This window comes from Petaurus breviceps, unplaced genomic scaffold, assembly GCF_028583685.1.
Source record: "Petaurus breviceps papuanus isolate PSGF00001 unplaced genomic scaffold, PetGlider_PUasm1.0 90879, whole genome shotgun sequence".
NCBI lineage: Eukaryota > Metazoa > Chordata > Mammalia > Diprotodontia > Petauridae > Petaurus > Petaurus breviceps.
This window is the reverse complement of record NW_027187368.1, coordinates 10,972,573-10,999,324: the sequence shown is the minus strand read 5'-3', so window position 1 is coordinate 10,999,324 and position 26,752 is coordinate 10,972,573. Positions and strand designations below refer to the sequence as shown.

The window sequence follows — 26,752 nt, the reverse complement described above, 5'->3', positions numbered from 1 at the left end:
TGTAGGGTTTTATCAGGAATTTAAACCTAGAAAATTAGCAGATGGAGGTTAGGGAATACCTATCAGTGTAGACATCATGGTATAATTAGACAAGAAACGAAGAAGTGATTACAGATGCCCTAGGTTTAAGTTTTGGTTCTTCTACTTACTACCTGTATGAACTTGGGAAAATAATTTATTATCTTGGGGCTCAGTTTTCTTATCTGAAAAATGATGGGGATGGACTAGGTCACCTTTATTATCCATTCCAACTGTACAAATGATCAGAAGCTTTCCTCTGTCTAACTCAGCTACATTTCTTTGGCCAGAGGCAGCCAGCATCATAAAAAGTCCCCACATACCTTCAGCAGGTTGGAGACAGCAGCCAGCCCCACTGCTACATTGCTCCCGCAGTGAGGACACCAATCCCTCTAACTCCTCCAGCCGGCTTAGTAGGTCCTTGATGTCTGGAGCTGGTGCACAGCCACATGCTCGCCGGGGGATATTGATTCGGTGTGTGAATACGATCTGATTCTCCTCATTAAGTGTATGCTCTTGGAAGTGTTCTCCTAGCTCATTGGGGGGATTCAATTCTTTCTCCCCACTGGGTGAGTCTAGGTCTACTGAGCAGTGAGAACCCACAGGCATCTTAATGTTGTAGACATGGTTAAAGACAACTGGCTGGTTCTCTTCTGGCAGGGTGGCATTGATGCCACTCTGACGCTTGTGGCGGATCACTCTCTTAAGAACCCCTGCTTGAGTAGGGTGGTATAACAGAGCTATGATCATGCAGGCCAGCACCTGGGTCAGAGGCCCCATGGTGGAGTTCAATTTGATAGTGGCACTTCTGAAGTATGAAAGTCAATACACTTCTACAATTCAAATCTGGAAATGGGAAAAATGTAGCCTAAGCGAGTCAGTTTTTCCTTTCTCTTCTTGAGACAATTTTCTTCCTACAAATAATAATAATTAAAAAACATAGCTATTATTGTTATTGCCATTAGTTCCTTTTTGCTGAACGTTATTGATGACTGAAAACTTTGCAAAGTATTTAATACAGTTGCTACTTTTAATACAGTTAATACTTTGCAAAATATTTAATACATACAGTTGGGTATGTATTCTTCAATTTGATTATCATTTATTAAGTACCAGTAGTGTGAAAAGGTTCCTTGAGGTCCTTGAGGATTTCTTCTTCTCTTAGCTTTATGAACTGGCTTTGAGACCTTATAGGTAGAGATACAGCTAGGTATTAGTGCACCTAATGAATGCCATACAGTAGTCATATGCATTCACATTCACAGGCTTTCCAGTCATAATTATGTAAAACATGGTGATTGGCTTCAGTCCTATAGACACATGCAATGTAAATTGGAGTAATAGGGCAATTTCAAAGGATTCAGTATTCGCACTAATTGGGACCTAGTCAAAATATAGATGTTTCTTTCAAAGACTTTCCTCTCTAGTGAGGAATATGACATATCCACAAGTATTATGTAAAGTGAAATATGAGAACTCCAAAGGAAAGATGCAGATAGAGCCCTCTTGGGAAGTTTGAAGAGGGTATAGTCACTTTGGCCAGTGTTCAGGGGGGTGAGGGAGTGTATGTAGTATTAGGCTAAGTCTCATGAAGGAGGTCTTACAGAGAGGAAGGAACTTCAGAAATGAAGATGGGGAAAAAGGAATGGAAGTTCTATTTGGAGCCAGACAACCTGAATTTAATTCCCAGCACTGCCATTTATGACATATGTGATCTTGGACATAACTTTTAACCTCTTTAGATTGTAGATTCCTAGTCTGTAAAATGAAGGAATTGGGTCAGCTGATCTCCAGGGTCCCCTCCTGTTCCAACTATGAAGCTATGACTCGATGAACCTATTACCAGCACAAGAGACAGTGTGAACCAAGGTTGGCCGTGGAGATAGATGGGTGAGAACATGCCCTGAAAAGGGAATGGGAAGTTGTCCAGTTTGTTTAGAATATAGAAGGCATGAAGGGGAGTAGTAAAGTACATTCCCTCCCACTCTTATGGTAGAAATGAGAATGGGATGGTTCCCCCCAAAAGACTTTAAAACAAAGGATCATAGATCTGGAGCTAGAAGGGACTTCAGGTTATCTGATCCAACATCTTCATTTTGAAGATGAAGAAAGTGAAGCCCCAAGAGGCTATGTATCTTACCCAATGACAACACCCAGGTAGGTAAGTGACAGAGCCCAGACTCCAACGCCAGTGCTCATTCCATGGGATCATGCCACTCCTCTTTTACATATCAATGGAATGGTGTATTATACAATTCTTTGCTAACACCAAAGTTCTATGTCAATTATTGTCAACATTATTATTATTCTTCCATAATATTTCATCTCCTTCCCATTGATGAGCTTGTCATATTCTCTTCTTAATGAATTCTTACACATAAAGAAGATTCAAGGTGTCTGGACATGAAATTGGGGCCCAAAGCCATTATTCTCTATGTTCAGGTGCTGGAAGAAAAGGGATTTCTGCAGATTGCTATTGCTCCCCACCCATGGAAATCAACCCGAACAAATATTTGTTGTTTTCTGCATGATTTCCAGTCCTCTTCTTGGCTCTGTATTTCTTAGAAAATGAGTTTTGGACTTGGCATCTATCCTCTAGGAACTTCTAAGCCAGTTAAGGAAATAAGGCCAACCTAAATATTAGAGAATAATGGAGAGTCGACAAGATTTCAGTAACTTTTATGTCACAGATTGTAGGTGCTATACAATTTCCAATCAGGTTGATCCTGAGTCAAATCAGTAGGCATTTATTAAGTGCCTACTGTCTGTCAGACCCTGTGATAAGCACTGAAAGACAAAATAGAAAGACAAAAAACAGTCCCTACGCTCAAGGAATGAACAGTTTAAGTAGGGGAAGGCGAGGGGAGTATCTCAGGTTGTCAGTCTGAGGAAATCCTTTCTCTCATTGCTACCAATTTATGTTATGGTTAAGGAACTGAGAAGAAAAATATGAGGAAGCGGCTGGTTTGGGTGAGATTACTTTAGCTCAAGTTAGAGTGCATATTGTACCCAAATATATGGCAATTATCTATAGATTATCTCTAAATTCACTCATAACCCTCCTCAGCTACTTCTTTCCCCTAAATATAACTGAGGGAAATGAAGTTGTGGACATTTGTTTCTAAGCTGTATCAGTCAGTTGATTCATGGCGTCCATCTGCTCCATTTCTTTTTCCTGGGCAAGTTTCTATTACACTAGTGTCTAAAGTCAACTATCTGTGTAGGCTGGTTACTCTGTAGGTGGCTTCCTGACATTTTTCCAGCAATGTCTTGGCCTAAGGGTAAGATGAGTCAATAAGAGGAAAGCTGATCTCTACTTTTATTCTTACAGAGAATATTTAGTAAACTAGATTGATCAAGAAAATAAATGGGAACAATTCAAATGGTTTGAAATGACTGGTGTGATCAACCACGATAACTAGTTTGAGAAAGGTGGGGTAGGCAGGTGTTAGGGACAATGGAATTGAGAAATATTTCTTTAGTCATGCTGAGCCTTGTAGGGGTAAGAAAAAGATTCAGATGTCCACAAGTCTTGGAAAAAACAGGTATGTATCTTTGAAAGAGATGTTTCCTCCTGCCTTTTCATGTTTGACCTTTCACTACTGTCATCTGTCTACTTATGGTATCTGCCTCATTGTTGAGAAGACTGGATCCCTCTTAAACATGTTCTTCTTTCCTAAATGAGAACTCCTTGAGTTACAATACAGGTCACCAGGCTTGAAGAGAAATAACATTTTTATGTTTGGATTGAAGGAAGAGACAAGAATACTAGGTATGTGAACAGATGGCTTCTTCCCTTTCTTCCTCTCCCCTTTCCTTCCCTTCCTCTTCCTCTTCCTATTGGCATATCTACCAGGCTTGAATCAATTTTTCAAGTCAAGTCTATAAGCATTTATTAAGTGCTTACTATTTGCCAGGCAATGAGAATACAAAGAAAGGAAAAAAAAACCCTTAATCTCTGACTTAAAGCTCTATATTCCAACCCATTGATTACACTGATATACATTGATTAAGGGACTACCATATGCCAGTCATTGGGAATAAAAAGACAAAATTAAGATTAGTCCCTGATCTTTAAGAATTTACCTTTCTGTTCCACAAAGTTTCCAAGCTTCTACCCCCATTATTTAAAGAAAATTCTACATAGTAGATACCTAATAAATATTTGTTGAATTAATAATCAAACAATAAGTATTTAAGTGTTGACTGCATACCAGGAACTAGTTATACAAGAATAAAATGAAACATCTGCTCTCCAAAAGTTTACACGGCTCAGGAGGAGTTAACATTCTATAGCAATGAATGAAAGATAGGCAGACTGGGACTTTTTCCTTACTTGTTTCTGTAAATGTCCTAAACTTAGAAACTCATTCTGCAGCTCTCCCATACCCCACAAGTTTTTTTGCCAGTTACCCTTTCAATGCCATGGGTTTATGAAAAGGCACTAGAGACGAAATGGTGAGTTTTTTTCACTATGAGTTTTCATTTTGTGTGCTGACAGAATTAAAGGTTAACCCGTTGGGGAATAGTTGTTAGCAGAAAATGGGGGTTGAGCTTTCCAGTCTCATGCCATTACCCTCCCCCTTTTCTTCAGGCACATGTTAATCAACTGACGTTTTGGGCATCTTATGGAAATCATTTAATTTTTGATCTTTGCAAAGTCCATCACTATACCCCACAGAGCATGTGTGCCCTCATAGAAACAGAACTGGGATTAGAAACTGGCCAACTTCTAACTAAGGTTTAGAAGTTAAACTCAATGGAGACACAATAAAAGGTATTTAAGAAAAGAATAAGAGGGCAATTCATGATTCTTTTTAAGTAAATGACTTTTTTCATAAAGAGGTTGGGGCTTGCTGTTTTCCCATGTTTTCCAGGAAGGCCAAGAAGAAACAGCTTTGAGTTGCAGTTTAGGCTTTTATTTGTAGGCTAATTCTACTACAGACTTGCTATATGACTCTGGAAAAGTCACCTCATCACTTTGAGTCTGAGCAACAAGCCTTGACCTACCTGCTTCATAGGGGTTATTGTGAAGAAATTACTTCATAAACTTGAAAGTGCAATAGAAATGTTAATTTGTAAACGCTATGGCTATTGTTTGTCACTTTAAAAGAATTTTAATGGACAACATAGATTGGTAGGACTTTAGAAATGGTGAATGCCTTTGGGAAATTGCCTTAAGCAGAAAGAGAGTTTTCATCCCTCTATAGAAGAAGATCAGGAGGGGATGAGAAGTTTGGATGCTCTTATATGAAGACCAGTTGAAGAAAATGGGGTTGTTTAGCCTAGAGAAGACTAAAGAATAACATAATAGTTATTTTCAAATGTTTTTGAATGACATGTGTAAAGGAGATAACTTTTCATATACAATATTAGGTTCTTTAAAATGTCAAAATACTGCATTTTAAAGATGCATGGGTTCTTTCTTCTTTCCTTCCCTCCCTCTCTAACTTTCTTTGTTTCTGTCTCTTTCTCTCCCTACCCCTTACATCTAGTTCTTCTGGGCCATCCTTCAGTAGAAAGACAAGCTATACTTTATAATACTGAAGAGAAGCCAGCAGAATCTCCCCATATTCCTATATTTCTCTACCAACTTCCCAGCAGTTACTTTGTTGTCCTCTGGCATCCTCTTCATGAAGCCCCTACCCCAACTGTTCTTGAATCATAATCAAACTAATACTAATAATGCTATGGAAAGGGTGTGTCAAGCTATTCTATGGTGCCAGATAACAATTCTGTAACTTTTCAACCAAAAAGTCTCTCCCCAACCACAACTTTCCTGTGTGTCATCTTTTCCATTAGAATTTTCCATTCCTCTCTTACTCCCTCCCTGGCTGCTTCCTCCCACCTACCCTCCTCCTTCTGTCCTTTCCTTCCTCCTTTCTTCTCTCTGCCCCTTTCTCTCTTCTTCCTTCCTTCCTTTCTTCCCCTTTCCCTCCCTCTTTTCACCTCCATACCTTCCCTGAATTTAATGAAAAAGGATAACATAACTAACTTTCCAGATTTTATTTTGTCATTATTCCTTTCCCCTTCCCCTCCTCTTCCAGAATCTATTTGTGACTGACATCAATGACTTTTATTTCAATTTAATTTCTAATGGAGAGAGAAATTATAGCAATTAAGAATTTATTTCCTACCAAACAGCTGGGACTTAAGCTTTTTTTCCTAGACTTTTTGACCTCTCATTTTTTTTTTCCATTTTGGCCATTGAAGGGATGACTCAGAAAGCTAAACATATTTCTCCTGAAATTTTTTTCTTCAGTCTCAGAGGATGGCCTCAAAACCAATCCCCTCAATGACCTCTAGCCAAGAATCCTAGGAACCAACCTGTCTGAAACATTGGAATTCTAGTGCTTCTGTGGTTAACTGGGCTAGATTTTTCCTTGCCTATTGGATGATCTGGGCTCCTTCTATAAGGTTAATTGCTTACTGTGGCCATTTGGAACCATGACAGCACAAATGATTTTTTTCCACTTTCCCTGTCTTTTTTGTAGACCACCCAGGTTCTGTTTTTTCCACTGGATGAGTTAGAGCCTGAATCAACCTGCTGCTGTCCTCTCATCCATCCATCCTTCCCTGAACTCCTTTCCCATCTTTGACCTCAAGGTCAGCTACTTCAGTGTCCCTCTCCCTCTCCATTTCAAATTCCTTTGCCTTCTTAACATTTCACAATCATTACTGAATCAAAGGGCTGGAAAGAGACCTTAGAAATGATCTTGTCCAATGAACTAACAAATTTGGGAAACGAAACTCAGCAAATGGAATATGATAATAAGATTTAGACATGAAAGGGACCCTAAAGACCATCATATTTAAACCCCTCATTTTATTGATAAAACTGTGGTCAAAAAGGTAGAACTGGCTTTCCAGTCACATACTTAGTAAAGGATGGCCCTAGGATTCCAGTCTATGAAAAGTTAGTACCATTTCCACTATACTAGGGGTTCTTACCCTTGGATATTTGTCATTCCTTTCACAATCTGGTATAGCCTTTCAGAATAATGCTCATTATCTACATTTATAATTGAAGGAGAGGCTAAATTCCAGTTAGAACTTAGTGAAAAGGAAGATATCATTTTCCCCCATGCACTTTCCTCTGAAATTGAAGACTCCACGTTAAAACCCCTATGCTATGTCATGCTATTTAGGGTACCATGAGGAGCCCTGATAGAGGAAAGTAGACCATCATAGAGACCTGATCTATTACAAATTCATACAAAGGCCTTTTTAACTTTTCATTAAACTTTTAGTTAGTTCCTCTTCTATTGGCTACTTCTAACATTTTTCTTTCCCTTTAAGCTACCATCCCTAGCTATTAGCTAGCTAACCATCCCTGTTAACCATTACCCTTGATCTAAACCGTTAAGCTAGATTAGTTTTCTTTTTTCCTCCTTCCATTAATGCCATTGTCAGCCTTGTTTTTTATTATTTGCTCATGATAATTTCCCAGCTTCATATTCACCTACTCTGAAATGCCCTTCATCTTCCTTATTTTCCTATTCTTCAAGACCTACCTTCTTTGTGAGTTAGGGGAGTGATGCCAACCAACAATGATCTCTCCCATTTTAACTTCTTTTTCATATTTGGTCTTTTTTGACTTTTCAATTTTATAAGCTGTTTTATTGTGCTTGTAAACTTACCTTTTATCATTTAGTTATTCAATATAAAGTCATAATGCTATATTTAGAGATGATATTTACATAGTATTTTATGACTAATAATACATAGCATTTTATAGCACACTTTAAGGTTTAAAAATGCTTTACTTATGTTGTCTTGTTTGATTCCCACAACATGGGGTAAATAGATGCTATTATTATCCCCAGTTTACAGATAGGTAAACTGAAGTTGAGAGAAGTAAAGTAGCTTGTCAAAGCCACATAGCTAGTACATGTCTGAAGCTGAATTTGAACTCAGGTCTTTGTGACTCCTAGGTCAGTACTCTATCCATTTCTCCACTTAGCTTCCCTCTTGTGTGTTACCTTTTTGATCCTTACAGCTCCATAATATACTTAAAATACAGTAGAATCCTTAGAATCCTTTTTCACAGATAAGAAAATTGAGTTTTAGACAGATAAGGTTAGGGGTGGAAGGGACCACTCTCCATATTTTGCAGACAAGAAAATAGAGGCCCATAGAAGTTATATAAATTGTCCAGACCTCCCCCAGATGGTAGAGGAGCTATAATTCCAATCCACTTCCTGTGACTCCTAATCTAGTGATCTTTCCACTAGTCATAGCTGCATAGTCCTTCCTCATTCACTCATTATTTAGAACTTATGTCTCTGGATGGGTTTAATTGTGTCTTAAAAACGAAGAACTAAAATTAGGGAATAACTTTTCAGTACAGTTATTCTCATCCCATCTCATCTCCTATGGGTAGTCCATTATTTGCTATCATTTAAAGCAATGACAATACCTTATAAGTCAATATTGGCAAAAAGGGACAGATTTTCTTTTTCCTATTAGTTTTTGTCAATGTTGACTTTAGATACATTGCATTTGAAATCAAGAATAGAATTGCTTTTTCATACTGTTGCAAATCTCAACTTATTGGATAGTTAGATCTTAGGCCCAAGAGATAATTCTCCATTGGTAGATGAATCATATGTACTAGAAGTTCTCTCTCTTGTATATTTATATATAATAAGCAGTAGAAGATGGAATGGAGATGTCTAGCAATTTTGCAACACATCTCAGCAAAATCAGACATTCAGTGTTGAGGGAAGAGATCCAATATGGAATGAGAGAACCTAGATCTGATTCTTGACTCAGGACTGAATTACTGGGCAAGTCATTTCACTTTTCTCAGCTCTAATTCCCTTATTTGTAAAATGAAGGGTTTGGACTAGACAATCTCTAAATTCTCTTCAATCTTTAAGTCCTAACAAAAACAAAGAAGCAAACACACATTTAACCTTCTCGCTTTCTCATTAGGACAGTTATTTAAAAAAATTTTTTTTGATTGTTGTTCAGGTGTGTCTGACTCTGTGACCCCATTTGGGGTTTTCTTGGGAGAAATATTGAAGTGGTTTGCCATTTCCTTCTCTGGCTCATTTTACAGATGAGGAGCTGAGGCAAACAGGATTATTATGACTTGCCCAGGGTCACACAGCTAGGAAGTGTCTGAGGCCAGATTTGAATGTATGAAGATCAGTCTTCCTGATTCCAAGCCCAGTGCTCTACCCACTGCACCAACTAGCTGTCTCCTTAATTTTGCTACTTCTATAGGAAAAGTGGGTCAATAATTGATTTTTTTCTCCCTGAATCTACATCAATCCTTGCTCTAACTATCCTATTTCAGACCCTATATCTTCCTGTCTGGCTATAATGGGAAGGTAAATTTTTAAGATCTTCCCTACCCCTAGGCTAAAGTGCACCTGGAGCCTGGGGTGGGAGGCTTGTTTTTCAGTAGATACTTTTTGATTGGACAGTGGGTCAATAAGGTTGTTACATTCTCTGAGCCAGGAGAAGGCTATATAATCCCTGATTTGAGGCTTTGTTTTGGGGCTCACTTTGGGAAGTGTTCTGTGCTTTGATCTGGATTCTGGGAAGCCGTTGTTGAGAGTCCCCCCTTGGCTTTGAAAAACCCAGATGTTGATTTGGTATGGATGTAATGGTTGGACAGTTTGGAAACTGTCTACTTGATCTGTTTCTCTGTCTTGATAATTCTGTCTGTATTTTTTGAAGTTCGGGGTGCTGACCTTTTTCCCCTGAACTACGTAAACGATACATATGTTTGTCTGATTAAAGTAAGCTTGTTAACCCATTTTGAGTTGCTTTCCTTTATCAAAGCAGATCCAAGAATCTGTGTTGGCAGCCCACCCTGGGGATGCTAGGGTGCTTGCTGATACACTGGAAAAACTTTTTAATGTGTCTTCCTTCAGTCTATCCTTTCTTCAAGTCATCCATTCTCTCCAAGAAAATACTTCTGATAGATTGCTATGGTCTTGTTATTCCTTTACTCACTCTGAGGGACTCTTTATTGCTGATAAAAAAAAGCATGCATTCTTGATACTTACATTCAAAATGCTCTATAATCTAGCTCTAACCCACCTTTCTAAATTTCTCTTGCAGAACCACACCCCACCTTCCTAGAATTTACATTTCAACCAAGCCAGACTGCTTTCCATTCTGTCCATCCCTGGGCCTTTGCTCAGGTCATTTCCAGAGTCCACTACTCTACCTCTTCTATAAAGCTTTTGCTGCCACCTCTCTTCCTCCTTAGATAAAAGTGATCTCTCCCTCAGATGTCTCATAACAGTCTGACAGCTCCCTTTCTTTGCACTTTTTCCTCTTCCTTGCACCATAATTATCAATGCACATGTCATTCTTCCATTAGAGGTGGAAGGGACCATAAGGATCCATCAGTACAATCTCCATTTTTCACAAATCAGAAAATACAGGCAACTTGAAAATGATGTCTGTGTCACATATGTCTTTGTACCCCAAATGCTAAGTGTAATACTTTAAACATAAAAATATAGCATTGTTGAATGAGTGAATGAATGAATGAATGGCATTTTCCTACTTAGGTCTACATTTATACCTAGGAGGGGAATATGTTAGCAGACAGGATAGCCATCAGGGTTTGGGGTGGGTATGAAGAGGAATCTTCATTGCTCCATCCTGACACACTCTTGTGTGTAATATGAAGATCTGGAGTAATGTTCTGATTTCAGTAACCCTGCTCATTACATCCCATCTCTGGGCTCCAGGCTTCCTTCTTTATAGAGTGTGGGAGTTGGGCAAGATGGTTAAGGTCCTATTGTAGCAGCAAGCACCCTAGCATACCCAGGGTGGCTGCCAACACAGGTTCTTAGATCTGCTTTTCTAAAGGAAAGCAACTCAAAATGGGTTAACAAGCTTACTTTCATCAAACATGTCATTTACCTCGTTCTGGGGGGAAAAGGTCAGCACCTCAAACGTCAGAGAGTACAAATAAGTTACAAGAAGTTACAATCGGACAGAGAAACATCAGCAGACAGGGCTTCCAGCTGTCTGACCATTACATCCACACCTAGACAGTTACCAGAGAGAGAAGCACCAACATCTGGTTTTCAAAGCTGGGGGGCGGGGGGAAGTGTGTGTCAATGGCTGCCCAGAGCCTCATCTGGCCAAATCATACAACTCTTCTCAAAGTGAGCCCCAAAGCAAAACCTCACGTCAGGGTATATATAGCCTTCTCCTGGCTCAGAGAATGTAACAACCCTCTTGACCCTCTGCCCAATCAAAAAGTATCAAGGTGTGGGCATTTCTGAAAAATAAGCCTCCTGCCACAGGCTCCAGGTGACCACATTCAGCCTATTAGGGGGTAGAGGGAAGGTTCTCAGAGTCAATTAAGCCTATCAAAGGGCCTAGGGGCAGGGAAGATCTTAAATTCCCATTCCCATAATACCTGTCCAGCTTGAAATCCTGTGATCTCATGGACAGAATTCTCTATTTCTACTTTCTGTCCCTTTTGGCAGGGTGCAATCATAACTTTTACCAGGTGACACAGTTGAATGTGATCCCTTCTTCCTTCTCTTCCACAACAAGAATTTTATTTACTTGCTAAACATTAACTTTATTTTTCTTCTTTTTCTTCATTCCATGGTAATTTGATGGATGGTTCCCCCACCCCCCATCTTTCTTCTGGTTATTCATCCCTTTTTTTTGCTGGTCATGCTCATTACTTGGATTCTACATAGAACTGTCAGCCCCATATCTCTCCCTACTTAAATCCTTTTCTTCTTTGAGAACCCAGTATATTTTTATATCTGTTTCATGCAGCCTTTCTTAGTCATAAGATAATGAAATTTGGAAATAGGAATGATTTTAAAGATCATCCAGTCCAATTTTTTCATTTTACAGATGAGGAAACTGAAAACCAGAGATATTAAGCAACTTGCTCACGATCTCACAGCTAGGAAGTGTTAGGGCTGGAATTTGAACCCAGGTCCTCTGACTGAAAACACTAGAGTCTTTTCATTACATTGCCACTATAGCCCCAGACTTCTTTGAAATCCATAGTGGAATTGATGCCTTTATGTCTTTCCTAAGTGATTATAATACTATAGCTTAGGCTTCCCAAGATTACATGCCCTCGTTATCCAGGAAAGGGAGATCAAATTGCTTTACACAACCTTGGAACATTTCACTTCTCTCACATGAGCAATATCCTTACTGGCTGCAAGTCATGAAACCCAAAATACAATTTCATTTTAAATCATGGACTGTGATAGGCTTGAAGTGTCTAGGGAGGAAACTTCTTGGAAGCATTTGCCCATTTAGTAAACAAAGGCCAAATTGGCAACTGACAACATGACTCAGAATGCTACTGTGGATGGAATGTACCAGATAAGACTTTGCAATTCAAACAAGGATATATCCCAGAAACTTAGTAAGTGAAATCCAGTGCATTCTAGTGTAGATGTTATTTTAAAAATCATTTTACAGTAAAAAGGACTGATAGAGTGGCATGGCTAGAAATTTGGCCTATCTGGACAAATATTTCACAAAGAAATCTCCTCCCAATCTTTGTTAAATGCAAAGTAGCTATCTGGCTCTTTTTTTTAATGAGCATCAAAATACTCATAACAGCACTTTTTGTGATAGAAAAGAATGGATTGGGGAATAAATACACAAACTGTGGTACACAAATGTCATGGAATATTACTCCATACATGGTATTTCTACCTTTATATTTCCTCATGTTGACCAAGGCCAGTTCTTATTTAAACCTCAATAAACTGGGTCATTGATGCTCAAGTCAATGCCTTTGGAACAGAAATACAAATAATATGTAAACAGAATTTGATGGAGTTGCTAGATACAATTCACATTAATTTGCACTAAAATCGCCGAATCCTTTTTTGTCTAGTTGTACTTCTTCCCATGAAGAGGATATTTTTTTAAAATCAAATGTAAGATTTTACATTATTTTACTCAGCATAATCTTATTAGATTTGGTGAAATGTTCTGATCTGCCAATAACTTTTCTGAATCTCCACTCCATCGTCTAATGCATTAAGTATTCCTTCTAGCTTTGTGCCATCTGATATTTTGATAAGCATGCCATCTATGGCTTTATTTAAATCATTGTTAAACATCAACACCAAGCATGGCTACCTGGAGGCCTTCACTAGTGTCTTTCTTCCATGCTGACATGTAGTCATCAATGACAACTCTTGGGGTGGGGTAATTCAACCAATTCCCAATTCGTCTAACTATACTATCATCTAGCCCTCATCTCTCCACCTTATCCACAAAAATAATATGATATACTTCATCAAATGCTTTGCTAAATAGATAATTTATCAGATGCTTTACTAAGTTATAGAAAAAATATAACATTCCCCCCTGACTGATAGGAACCCTGTACAAAAAAAGAGAGAGAGAACACATGACTTACTTGAACAACTTTTTATTGCTATCTATTGCTTTTATGTCTTTTAGATTTCCCCTGCATTCTTCTCCTTTCCCTTTTCCCAAAGAGCCATCCTTATAATAAAGAATTTTTAAAAAGGAAAGAAAAATAAGTGATGCCCCACACCTGTGGACTCTGTACCTCTGCAAAAGATTGGGAGGAGCTGTCTTCTCTTGCATATCTCTTGACTTTTGAGATCAGGCTTTCTTTGTATCTTTGCAATGTCATTTTCAATTGTTTTGGGTGGTTGCTCTTTCCATTTATGTTATTACCGTTGTTGTCTATGTTATTTTCCTTGCTCTGTTCTACTTCAATTTGCAACAGTTCATGTAAATATTTCCAAGCTTTTCTGTTATTCATCATATTTGTCATTTTTTTGTGGCATAGTAATATTCCATTACATCTATGTACCACAGTTTGTTTATTCATTCCCCAGTTGATGATCATCTACTTTATTTCCAGTTCCTTGCTATCACAAAACATGCTGGTATGAATATTTTGATGCTCATGAAGCCTTTCTTTTTATTAAGGGCTTTGCTAAGTACACAGCAATCTTGGAAATCATTATATAAAAGGTTATAGATATTTTAGTCACTTTATTAACACAATTCCAAATTGCTTTCAATAATTCTACTAATTCACAGCTCCACCAACAATGCATTGGCGTTTCTCTCTTTCCACAACATGTTCAATACTATTGTATCTTTTGTTATCTTTGCCAATTTGATGGGTATGAGGTAAAACCTCAGGGTTGTTTTTTTGGTTCACATTTCTCTTATTAGTAGTGATTTGGATCATTATTTTATATGGTTGTTGGTAGTTTGTGATTCTTCTTTGAAAACTATTGCTATTCTGTGATCATTTATATATTGAGGAATAGCTTTTGGTGTTAGATAATTCCATTAGTTTTCTATATATCTTGGATACCACACCCTTATCTAAAAAATTTTACGCAAAGTTGTTGCCCCCACTCAGTCAACTGCTTCTCTTGTCTTGATGCACTAATTTTGTATCTGAAAAAAATTCTCAATTTAATAAAAATTATCTATTTTTTCTTTTGTAATTGGCTCTCTTCCCATTTTTTGTTAAAATTCTCCTAATTATAGTCATGAACCTTTGTATATGATCTGCTTCTCCTCTAATGATTTTTATGGCAAGATCTTTAAAATTCAAGTCATACATCCATTTTGAATTTATTGTGGAATATAGTGTAAGATATTGGTCTAAGCCTAACTTCTAGCATGACCTATACTTGATGAAAACATACTGACTCTTTAACCTCAGACTGTTCAGCTGTCAGGGGCTGTTTGGATCATCAATCAGATGATTTCACACCCCATACACACATGCATTTCTATGTGCTATATTTCTGAAAAGGCTAATTACACATTGACTAACACATTAAATACATACTGGGGCATCCAAGGAAGTACTTACATATCATGGTACCTCCTGAATGCAAGGTACACATTAATCTTTAGGCAAAATAATCAAAGATCCAAGAAAAGTCCCTTTGTTATAGCTCCAGCCCTTATGCACTGATTATAAAATATTAATTGACTTTTTATCCAAATTTCTTTTAAATTTTATTCCATGCCATTATACATTGTATATAAATAAGGTGATAGTTCCTCCAGGGTTTATAAAAAGAAAGATTTTTAGAACGCTGCCTGTGAGGTGATGCTTATTTTCTGGATAGGGGAAGTCAAAGCTTCATGACTCTTCATTATTCAAACTCTGCTCTTGTTCTGGACCAAATCTTCCATATTCGTTTGGTTGTTTTGTATCTCACTTTTAGAGAAGGATCGTGAAATATGCTTGGTTAATTTTAGCCACCATCTCTAAATACAGAAATCAGAGGTCAATGTTTTTCACGTAGGCCCTTACTGGGAAGAAAATCATTCCATTTTGGATAAATAAAGATAACTACTAAATGCCTAGAGATATATTTCAGGCCATCACTCATGAATTCATTTTATTAGTGAAAAATATATTAAGAGTATACAGTTTGAGACAGACACATGGCATGTCCCTGATTGGATGAAGGGAAGAAAAGCTTTTTTTCATTGTTAGGAGATAGCAGATGGATTTCTTTTGATGTCATCCTGGCAGCTCCTCAGGAAGCCAACACCAAATATGCTTCCTTGCTTGCAGACTAGAGTTTTATTGTGCATACTTACTGGAGTGTGGAGATGCATACATGGATGTTTTCAAAGGTTCTAGAAATTCCTCACCCCTAGTCCCTCTCAACACCCATAAATTCCACCTTGGAATGTGTCAGGAAGAAAAAAGAAGTCAGGAGGCAGATTCTGGGTGGATTTTTTCCAAGGACATCTGATCCTGACAGTTGAAGGAGACAGTTGCAATGTGTATCCTCTACTGCCAGGAGAAAGTAAGCCCAACCAAAGCCTTTACCAGACCCAGAACGGTGGTATCCAAGCTTCATGAGCAGCATTTATCTTGGCCTTTCATTTTGTTTTCCTTTGACATCACATTCTTGAAAAAGTCTCAGAGCCTTTTTTTGAAAACTCAGTGGTCAGGATGGGAAGTTCAGAGGAACTGGCTACCATCCCAGGATCCTAAGTGGGTGTGATTGCTGTGATGAGTGGTAGCCATCTGGGGGCTTCAGAAAGGCACAGAAGATTCCGAATGCTACTGACTCCCTAGGAGCCCCTTTCTAGTCCTGAAATTCTAGATGAGAGATTCAAATGACAGAAAGGGAGTCCAGGAGTAGGAATCAGAAAACTTTTGGCTCAAGTCATAACTGTTTCTTCCATTTATCAGTTATATGATTATGTTCAAGTGTCCTTCCCTCCCTGAGCATGTCTTCTTCTTTACAAAATGAAAAAGTTAGGATATCTGATCCCTAATGTCTCTTCCATATCAATGACTTTATTCTTCTGCCTTGAAGGGAGGTGTGGCTAAAAGACCATTCTCTGGGAGAGGTGAAAGACAGAGACCATGGTAGATGCTACCTCCTTCCCACCGTATATATTGGTGACTAGGAATAGGCTCACAGGTGAGTGTTACAGGAGGATCAATAATATAACTTTTTTTTATCATATGACAATGATACTTTGGAATTCCAGGTAGAAAAGAATTCTTGTGAAGGTTTCTATTTTTTTTCTCTTCTGCACTAATTATGGTAATTGACTTTTATATCCTACTTTAAAGTTTTCAAAGAACTTCATGTATAGAATGTCCCAGAACTCTTAGTACAATTTCATCCTTTAATAGCTTAAAATGGCAGTGTGACTTTAATGCCTCACAACATCTCTGGGAGGCAAGTACTATAGGAATTAACATTTCATTTGGATACATGAAGTTCCCCATTTGAGCTATGAAGATAAGTGACTGACCCAGGGGTAAGTATCGCAGATGAGATTTGAACCAAGATAGTTCTGACTCCAAGTCTAGAATGCTATCCAATACTCAAAGTTAGACGGTAGTAGAGAATAGTAGAAATAACCTCAGACTTGTAGTCAAGAAGGCCTGGTTCAAATCCTGGCTCTGGCCAGATGTGACCATGGACAAGTTGCCCCCAACTCCATGACCTTAGGTTTCTCCATCTGTTAAACAGTGGCTATATGAGCAAGTGATTTGGTCCCCTCTGACCCTTAGTTTCTTCATCTATAAAGAGGGGATAATCATACACTATGTACCTTGTAGGTCTGTTGTTAGGAAAGTGTTTTGTAAACCTTTGAATGTCAGTAACCAGAGTAGTGGACCATATAAAGCTTCCCCTGAATGATAGTTCATGCTGCTGGTCTAGTAGGAACTTGAATGAAACATAAGATTTAGAGTTGGAGGTGATTTTAGAGGGCATGTAGTTCTTTGTTTGTTCAGTCATTTCAGAAGTGTCCAACTTTCAGTGACCCCATTTGGGATTTTCTTGGTAAAGATACTAGAGTGGTTTGCCATTTCAGATGAGGAAACTGAGGCAAACAGGGCTAAATGACTTACCCAGAGTCACACAGCTAGTGAGTATCTGAGGCCAAATTTGAACTCAGGAAGATGACTCTTCCTGACTTCAGGCAAGGCACTCTATCCATCATTCCATGATCATGTAGACCAACCCCCTTATTTTATAGATGAAGAAACAGGACCAGAATGGTTCTCAGACTTGTTCAAGGTCAAATGGGTAGTAGGTAGCAGTTTTAGACTTCAGTCCCAGGTCAGTAGACCCTAAATCCAGGAATCTTTCTACAACACCACACTGCCTACAGAATAGAATGCTTCTGGGGAATAAGCGCGTGATCACTCATTAGTCACCAAGCTGCTTGAAGGAAGGGATTGTGTCTTTCTACTACTTTCGCATCTCTACCGAGAATAGTACAATGCATTGCACATGGTAGACATTTTATAAATGTATGAAAGATGTTTTAAGATGGTGTTCTTAATAGAAGGAACATGGCTGAGTTAACAATTTAAAAAAAACATATAGAATCATTATCCCGAAATTCAAAGTCCCCATTTCTCTCCTGGAACCAAAGTTCAATCAATCTTTGAATTCACAGATGAAAAGGGACCTTAAAGAGCACCTGGTCTAACTCTTTCTTTCACTTCTGTTCTAATAACTTGGTTACTTTTGAGGTTAGATATGCTGAGGAGGTCATTGCCTCAAGGGATGCTATTTAGTGGTCATGTAGGAAGGAGATTCCCCCCTCCCTCACCCCCTTTGCTTTCCTTCCCTTATTCTACCCTGCTATTCCCCCAGGATACTTAAGAACCAGTAGCCCCTGTGCCAAAGCTACATCCACCCACTTCCCCACAAGCTAACTTGATGACCGAAAAGTAAAGCCCCCTGTGGCATTTGGCAGGAAGTAGATTTATTTGGCACAACTTGTGACAAACAGACATAAGACACTGTTCTTGGTGAGGAGGAAGCACGCGGGGGCCATTAAAGTCTGCAAACTATCCAGTTTCATTGACATTATTGTGTTCTATAGTTCGGTCATTCTTCATTTTAAATCTTGACCTTCATTACTTAAGGCACTTATTTTATAATCTGGAGTGTGATTCAAGGAGCTTTGGTCCATTGTTACTTTCATCTCACGACTTGATTCAGCAGTTTTGATCTGTTGAGTTTAATTCTGAATTTCAAAATGCAAAAGTCAGATGGCCAACTTCAGTGGCCTGAGGAATTGAGGAAATTTCTCAGCTAAATGTGGGGAATTTTTCTGCTCTGGGTGAGGGCTTAGCTAGGGGGCTCAGATTCATATCATGTTTGTTTTAAGTTTATGGCACTCACCTGTTTACACTACTATTTGAGGGTCTGTTTCTCTTCACCAGGATTTGTCAATCTGATTATATAGTCCTCTGAACAAAGGGACAGAAGGCTACATGATGTGATTTATTTTCTCTCTCCTCAGCTCAGTGACTTGGCTTAAAAATTCCTAGCCCATACAGTTGAAGAGTATCCCAGATTCCCCTTTTATTTTTTTCTTTAGGAGAAGTTTCATTACCAACTGAATTTAATTCACAAATCTTATTTCATAAAATATTTCCATCCAGACAGAATAATAAGATTCATATTTGTGGCTCAGTTATACCTAAGAAATGCTTAGGTATTTGACTAGATCCATTGATACATTCAAACCACAAACTGCTCAAGCCTGGTATGATTTCAGCTTTTGAAATATGATTTTTGCAAAGCACTTTCCTTAAAAAAAATAACATTTCTTCTATATTTAGGGAGGAGGGAGGTATGGAGCTCATCAAAGAATCAGCCTGATGGGAACCTATCCAATGTAGGAACATCTTTAATATTTCTCTTCGTGTCAAATGATATTTTAAAATTAAATTAATTGTTAAGAAAAATTTGTCCTTGATGAGAATTTTCAAAAATTTAGTTTGACTTAACTATGACAAAGTTAAAAAATGGACTTAAAAATTTCCAAGTTGCGGCTGCATTAACAAATAACTTAGCCTAAGAGAAGAGGATACCACCCATTATACTGAGTAGTTTTTAGCTAACAAGCACGACAGAATTGGAAAACAAAACAAAAGAGCCCAAATGAGCCCTATAGCATTTGTAGCTATGGTACATGGGCTCTAAGAGACTCTCATCAGTATAGGCTCAACAATACTGCTAGATTCTGGAGAAACTAGTTTAGAGATCACCTCATCCAATCACATTTACAAAAGATTTAATTTGAAGTTCAGAGAGATTAGCTAACTTATCCAAAGAGGCAGAGCCAGAGCCAGGATTCCAACCTGGATTCTCCAACCTCAAGCTCTATATAGCTCTATAGTTCTCTATCATCCCAGCTGAACTGGGATGGAATCTTGAGGCAAACGTGGCTCACTTACCATCTCAAGTATGCCCTGCTGGAACCAGTATGCTGCTGGCATCCAGACTTGAATGATAACTGGGTTATATTCATGCCCCTCTGATTTGAAAAGTGAATGGGTTTTATATTTCTCTCTAAGAAAACAAACTTGGCTAAATTGTTACCTAGTTTTAAGTCAATTTCCAGTTAAGCATCCCTAGGTGGGTAAAAAAAAAAAACTTAACCCATCCATGTTTTGCATCTGATAAATTATCTACAACCACTTCTTAAAGCAGTAAAGAAATGGGATTCAACTCTAACAAAGGAGGGTGGGCTTAAAAGTTCTAGTAATTAAAAACTTCTTTGATACCGTATGAGGACTGTTTGGGAGAGTGTTTTGTGTATGGTAACCATGGGAGGTGATAGAAACCATTCTCCAGTTTTCCTCCTCCCTCCCCCTGCTTGATTGCTTTGAATGTTGATGGCTATAACAGTAAATATTAATGAATATTTGCTTATGCTTCCATAAGTAAATGCTTTGAATTCCTATGGTGTAGTCACCATTTGTGTTGCATTGTTTGAATTCAGGTGGCTTTAGTGGATAGAGTGCTGGAATCAGGAAGACTTATCTTCCTGAGTTCAAATTTGACCTCAGACACTTACTAGCTGTATGACCCTGGGCAAGTCATTTAAGCCTGTTTACCTCAGTCTCCTCATCTGTGAAGTGAGCTGGAGAAGGAAACGGCAAGCCACTCCCTATCTTTGTTAAGAAAAGCCCTAAAATGGAGTCACCAAGAGTTGGATATAATTGAAAAAATGATTGAACAATAACTGAGTTCAGATTACTTTCACTGGCACTCAGTCTTTCAACTAAGTTAAATTTAATATAACAAATTATTACTAAGTTCTTGCTATGTGGAAGGCACAGTCTTAGGGACTAGATGTTCAAGGAAGAGAAATTAAATGGTCTCTGACTTTCTAATCTTATCATATGTATTTTGTGCTTTAAAAAAATCAGTTCTCTCCCCCCCCCCCCCAATGGTCTTTACTCTTACAGCTGTATATTTTTCTCACACTACATTCTGTGCCTGGACCTTGTCTAATCCTTTCCTTTCTGCCCATGGAATTTCTGCTAGCCGTTTAAAGCCCAACTCCAATGCCTTTGCACCTCCTAAAGCCTTTTCTCATCCTTGGTGTTGTCATAGCCCTTTCTTTTGGATATGCCCCACTGCTTTGTTTTGAAACTTGGTAAGGCATATCTCAGGTAACAGTGAATGTTAGAGTTATCTCTGCATGTCTGATCCCATTACTGAACTATACATGCCACGTGATCAGGAATTGTGTCTAAACTAAACTCTGCATCTTCGTTGACATGGAACTCAGGACATTGCACAAGGCAGGCTCTAAATACATGCTTGTGAATGAGCAGATGCAAGTGTCCTAATCAAATTGAAGAAGAGCCTGAAACAAATGGGGAGTCCCTCAGCACAGTTGTGAAAATGATGAAGGTTATCAGTGCCACTATCCTAAGATAGCATCGTGGAAGCCACGAATATGAGCTTGGACAGACATTGAGAGATAGTAGAGCACAGAAGGGCCTGGTGTGCTATAGTCCATATGGTCATGACAAGTCAGATAAGGCTGAGTGAACAGCAACAGCAACAATTTTCCCACCTCCCCTTTCTGAGCCCTTTTCCTGCTTTCTGCTGTCCAGTGACCTCATGCTGTTGCTGCAGCACAGAGTGAAGGCCTGGGTAGGCATTTCATTGAGCTGGGAGCAGGGAGGGACAAAGTACTTTGGGGTAAGGAGATATGAGTTTTTTTAATGACACCATTGATGTCTAGCTGTTCAGATGAGAAGCATACAACAAAATGAATACTGGACTTAGAATCAAGAGATCTGGGTGCAAGTCCTTACTTTGCTACTTCTTACCTAGCTATATGATCAGGAGCAAGCTCTGACCCTCCTTTTCCTCATCTGTAAAATGGGAATAATAACATTTGTAGTACCTCAGGGTCTCTATGAGGACAAAATAAGATCTGGCACATGAAATGTCTCCCAAATGTTAAAAGCCCATGAAAATGGCAGCTACCATTATGGCTACCATCCCTAGCTGGGGTTGTATGACCATTTCTGCATATGGATAAATACTACTGTACACATTTCTATCTACAGTATCCAAACACTATTTATAACAACTAGTTTATAGATATTTACCTATAGTATTTAAATACTATATAGCTAATACATATGTATCTCTATATGTGTCTAAATAGGGTATAAATTATAGATATAGCATATATCTATAATATCAGAATGCTATGTAGGTAATTCATATCTTATAAACAAATATTTTATGCTTTTTAAAGGTTTGGAGTAAAGAAAACACAGTTTCGTTGTCCTTTCAGAGAACCTCAATGGAAAGCACTCCTATAGGACAAAAACTTCAATGAATCTTACTCTATAAGGTTTGATAAATGGAGTTCTCTCAAAGTAAATGTATCCCAAAGACTAAAAGCATCAAACTGCAAGCTGAGATCAACAGCTGGAAGGATAAATCTTTGTTCAGTACCTGGCTAATGATAAGGCCCTTTCTGTTCTATCTGTGAAATGGGTGTATTGATATGATGTCACAGAATGGTTTGTATAATAACTATGACAAAAGATGAAAAGAATTGCAACTTAATTGTATCAAAGAAGCAGTATGTCTGGGACCAGCATTTATCTAGAAAATTTAAACTATAAAACTAGAAGCCATCTCTAATATGTAGGGTAAGAGAGGGGTTCTTCACAGTATATTGAGAAACCAAGCCATATTTTCGTTCAATTTTGGTTTTAACTAAGCATATGAATTTGAAAAATATGCTCTATCACTCTCCTTTCTCGATTTTTTTCCCTTCAAAATGGGAATAATGCTGTGATTTTCTCCTTAGTCACTGGTGAAGTACATGAGTTTGGAGGCTTTGATGCAAGTCCTCTATATTTTCACAATGCTTTTGCTTTCATATCTCTTGCCTCCTTTCATCCTCACCACAACCCTTCGGGGAAAAGAGGGCACATGTTGTCACCCCCATTTGGCAAATTAGGAAGTCGAGATTCCAAGAGGGGAAGTGAGTAATTTTACAACTGGCAGCACTCTGAGCAACTTGGGGGAAAAAGGTGCTGCATTCATGAAAAAATGTTACTATTTACATAACCAGTAAGTATGGAAAATTCATGGTCATTTATTTGAACGTCATTCCTTCCATTCCTAAAATGTAGACACCACTGGTGTGGAAGCTATGGGACAGATGTCTGGCTACATTGATTCCTGTTTGAAACTTCAGTACTGACTTAAGGGAATAAGCATTTATTAAGTGCCTCCTGTGTGCCACACACTCACTATGTGCCCAATCTGAATTTTAAGAGAGATTTTTATCAAATAATTCTAAGCACCATCCACCACTCTGTTCTTTGAGAGATTAGGCTGGATGGACAGGAAGGAGAGGTTGTCAAAGTATCCTGCATGAACAAGAGCCCCATGTTAACTCTGTGTGTGAGTGTGTGTGTGTGTGTGTTATAGAGACAGAAACAGAGAGACAGAGATATAGAAAAAGAGAAAAGAAACACAGAATCAGAGACACGGAGGCATAAAGACCGAAACAGAGACAAAGATACACAGATGGAGACAGATACAGAGAAATTCAGACACAGAAACAGAGAGATAGGAATAAACAGAGAGACAGAGATAGACAGAAATATAGAGATAGAGAAAAACAAAGAAAGAGAAACTCCATATACATTAATTAGGAAATGAAACCATTTCAGAAGGTTTGAAGATTTAAACTTTCTGGAAATAGTAACTTGTAAAAAAAGAAAAATAACCCTCAGGTAGGATAATTCTGCTTATGTTGCACCTCATGTCTACAGAGAAATTTATCCCAGATGCATGGAATAGTACAGTGTTAGAATTGGAAAGTAAGTTAGGATATGGAACATATAATGTCAGAACTAGAAGTGACTTTAGACCACAGAATTCTGGAAGTATGCGGGTCATTCAAACGTCCATGGTTAGAGTATAACACATTGCCATAGAAAGGGCCCTCAGCACATAGAATGTCTGAGCTATAGGACACTGGAGACATCGCGTGGTTCATTTTACACATGAGGACTCTGAGGCTCAGAGAGGATGATGGGTATAACTAAGGAGTGGCAGAGTTAGGAACAGAACCTAGATCTCCTGACTCTCAGTCCAGGCTTCTTCCCCCAACTTGTTACTTCTTAGATAGATATTATTTTGTACTAAACATTTTATCCCACTACAGAATAATATCCAGATATTTGTTTGGAAACATTTGGGGAAGAACACAAATCAGAAACAGAAGATCACATCAGCAAAGGGAGCAACTATTGGGTAGGGAATCTATCCTGTCCTCAAGCAAGAAATGCTAATGGTAGAAAGTGAGCTAATAAATAAATTCTCTCCATTATAAAAACCAAAAATTAAAAAAAAAATTAGCGATTTTGCATTAGACTTCTGGTGTTCCAAAATCCCACTGCTTGTAACGATTTGGTCCACATTCATAGCTTATGTTTCCCCTTCTCTGAGAATGCAGAATGCATGTCAGTCTTCATAAGGTGAATTCTTCAATTAGTGCAGTTCCCATAAAGAGACAGGCACAAGCTAAATGGGCTTTCATGCCAAATCGTGCTGGAAATTCACCCATCATGCCTTAAACCCTGGGAGAGTTTGAAATGGTAAAATGCCTGACCTCTCTGCACTTCCCAAAGGCATCGACTGGACCTACCCTTTTATAAACTTCCCCTCAGGAAAAGTCCTATGCCAGGCTTTTCTGTGTAAAGCTGGTTAGCTCCTGGGCAGATGTCAATGATTTCAATTTGGCCTCTGATGAGCTTCCAAATAGGGCCCCAGGCACGGTTGGGCCAGCAGGTCTTTTAATGATCTCAGCAGTGAATAGGAGCTAATGGTGGCAATAAAATGTGAGTTTCTAGCCTGAGCTCTACACTTCTAAGGCAAGTAGTCCTTAACTCTCCTTGGTGTGTACCCTTCATACCTAGGGGCAGTGTTCTGTAATGGACGGAGTTGGGTGAGGTCTGGGTTCAAATCCTTCTTATGATACTTATTAGCAGTGTGGTCATGAGCGAGTCATGTAACTCCCTTGGGCATCAGTTTGTTCATCCATAAAATGGGTATGTTTTAGGTAGCTTTCTAAGATTATAAACTGTAGAGGAGGTGGTAATTTGCATTGGTAGTGAGAGTCCTTGCTTATTTTTTCTACATCAATGAAATCATGTCCCCACGGTGGGGATGAAAATTTTCACGTATTACTTTTTGGCTTTTACATTGCCAGTGTGAATCCACATTGTCCAACTAAAGCACCTGACCTCACTCTGGACCTCAGCTTGACTCCTTCCTAGCATACAATAACCTACCTACCGAAGGCCTGTGCTTTGGAGAGGCACTTGCTGATAGTCAGTGACTGAGGACAGTCGGAGATGGAAGCCACTCAGGGAGGTAACAGAAAAGGAGATGGCTCTCTGCTCACCTGCTTCTACATTGTAAACTCCCAAGGGAAGGGACATTTTTATTTGTCATCCTTATATCATAGACAGGGCCTTGTACATGGTCAGTTTACAACAAATGTTTATTTATTGAATTGTAATTCACCCCTTTCCTCCTTTAGCTTGTGGTATTTTTATGTTTTCAAGTCCAACTGAAAAATGTCTCCTCTCTACCTTTGGGTAGTCTTCCCTTATCCCACTTGCTGGTAGGAAACTTCCTCTTTGGATATCACATTATGCTCATGTTTCATTTTGTAACTAGTGCTTAAAGACAAGGAAGAGTAAAAGACCCACAAAACTGACATAGCTAAGGTCGTATTTATACCCCAATACATCAGGAATCCCTGATTTCACTGGTGTGAACATTCGCTCCATTGACACAGAATACAACCCCTTCAGACTTGGTGTATGGTCTTTAAGAGTTGCTGTGGCTGAAATATCTGTCAGCCTGTGGCCAACCTGATGATCAGCCTTTCCATACTGAGTCAGACTACAAGGCCCATATTTGAAGCATAGCTTCATGGAATTATTAGACTTGGAGTGATGAGAGCAGATTTGAAGTCTGCCTCATTCACTTCAATCATTCCAATCAATCAAAAAAGTTGAAAAAAAAACATTTATGACATGCTTATTATGTGGTAGGCACTGAGCTAAGTGTTGGGGCTACAAAGACAAAATTAAAAGAGTACCTGTCCTCATGTAGCTTACATTCTATCAGAGTCAGAGGAAGGGAGGAGACATGTACACTCTGTGTATGCAAAAGAATATATACAATATTGAGGACAGGTGAGAAGTGACATAAGGTGATTTTAGTGGGAAGGACACAACCGGCAGGTGGGATTGGGAAGAGCTCCACGTAGAAGCTAGATTTTGAAGAACACTAAGTTTGGCAAGAGGTTGAGGCAAGGAGAGAAGGGTTCTGGATGAATGGGACAACTAGTATAAAAAGTCAGGGATGGGAAAAAGAGTGACACAAATAAGGAATAGAAAAAAGAGCAGTTTGACTGGACCATTGAAAGACTATAAACAAATAATGTGGACTCTCTGAGCCTTAGTTTTCTCATCTGTAAAATGGTGATGATAATATTTGAACTATTTACTTCACAAAATGTTTGTAAGGAAAGTGCTTTGAAAATATTAAAGGAATATGTAAGTATAAAATATGATTTTTAGCTTGATAGAATCTGGCAGAACTTGTGATATGGTGGCATTTATTTAGAAAAATCAATCCCTTCAGGGTGGCTAGGTGGTGTAGTGAATAGAGCACCAGCCCTGGAATCAAGAGGACCTGAGTTCAAATCTGGCCTCAGACACTTAACACAAAACTAGCCATGTGACCTTGGGCAAATGACTTAACCCCAATTGCCCTCCATAAAGCAAAAAAAAACCCCAATCAATCCCTTCTATGACATAATGAAGCAACAGAGCAGCTAATCAGGAGAATTAACATAGAGGGCATATAATCATAGGACCAGGAAATGTCACAGCTGG

General features: G+C 38.6%; 1 protein-coding gene across 4 annotated transcripts in view; it reads right to left on the bottom strand.

The window, feature by feature from the left end:
- The window catches only part of TNC (tenascin C), a 116,724-nt gene that overhangs the window by 78,957 nt on the left and 11,015 nt on the right, over window positions 1-26,752 (bottom strand). For all 4 annotated transcript variants that reach the window (XM_069073823.1, XM_069073825.1, XM_069073826.1 and 1 more), the window contains exon 2: window positions 342-932. In XM_069073823.1, coding sequence (XP_068929924.1) covers window positions 342-798 — 457 coding nt within the window. In that variant the 5' untranslated portion in view covers window positions 799-932. The remainder of the gene's footprint in view (window positions 1-341; window positions 933-26,752) is intronic.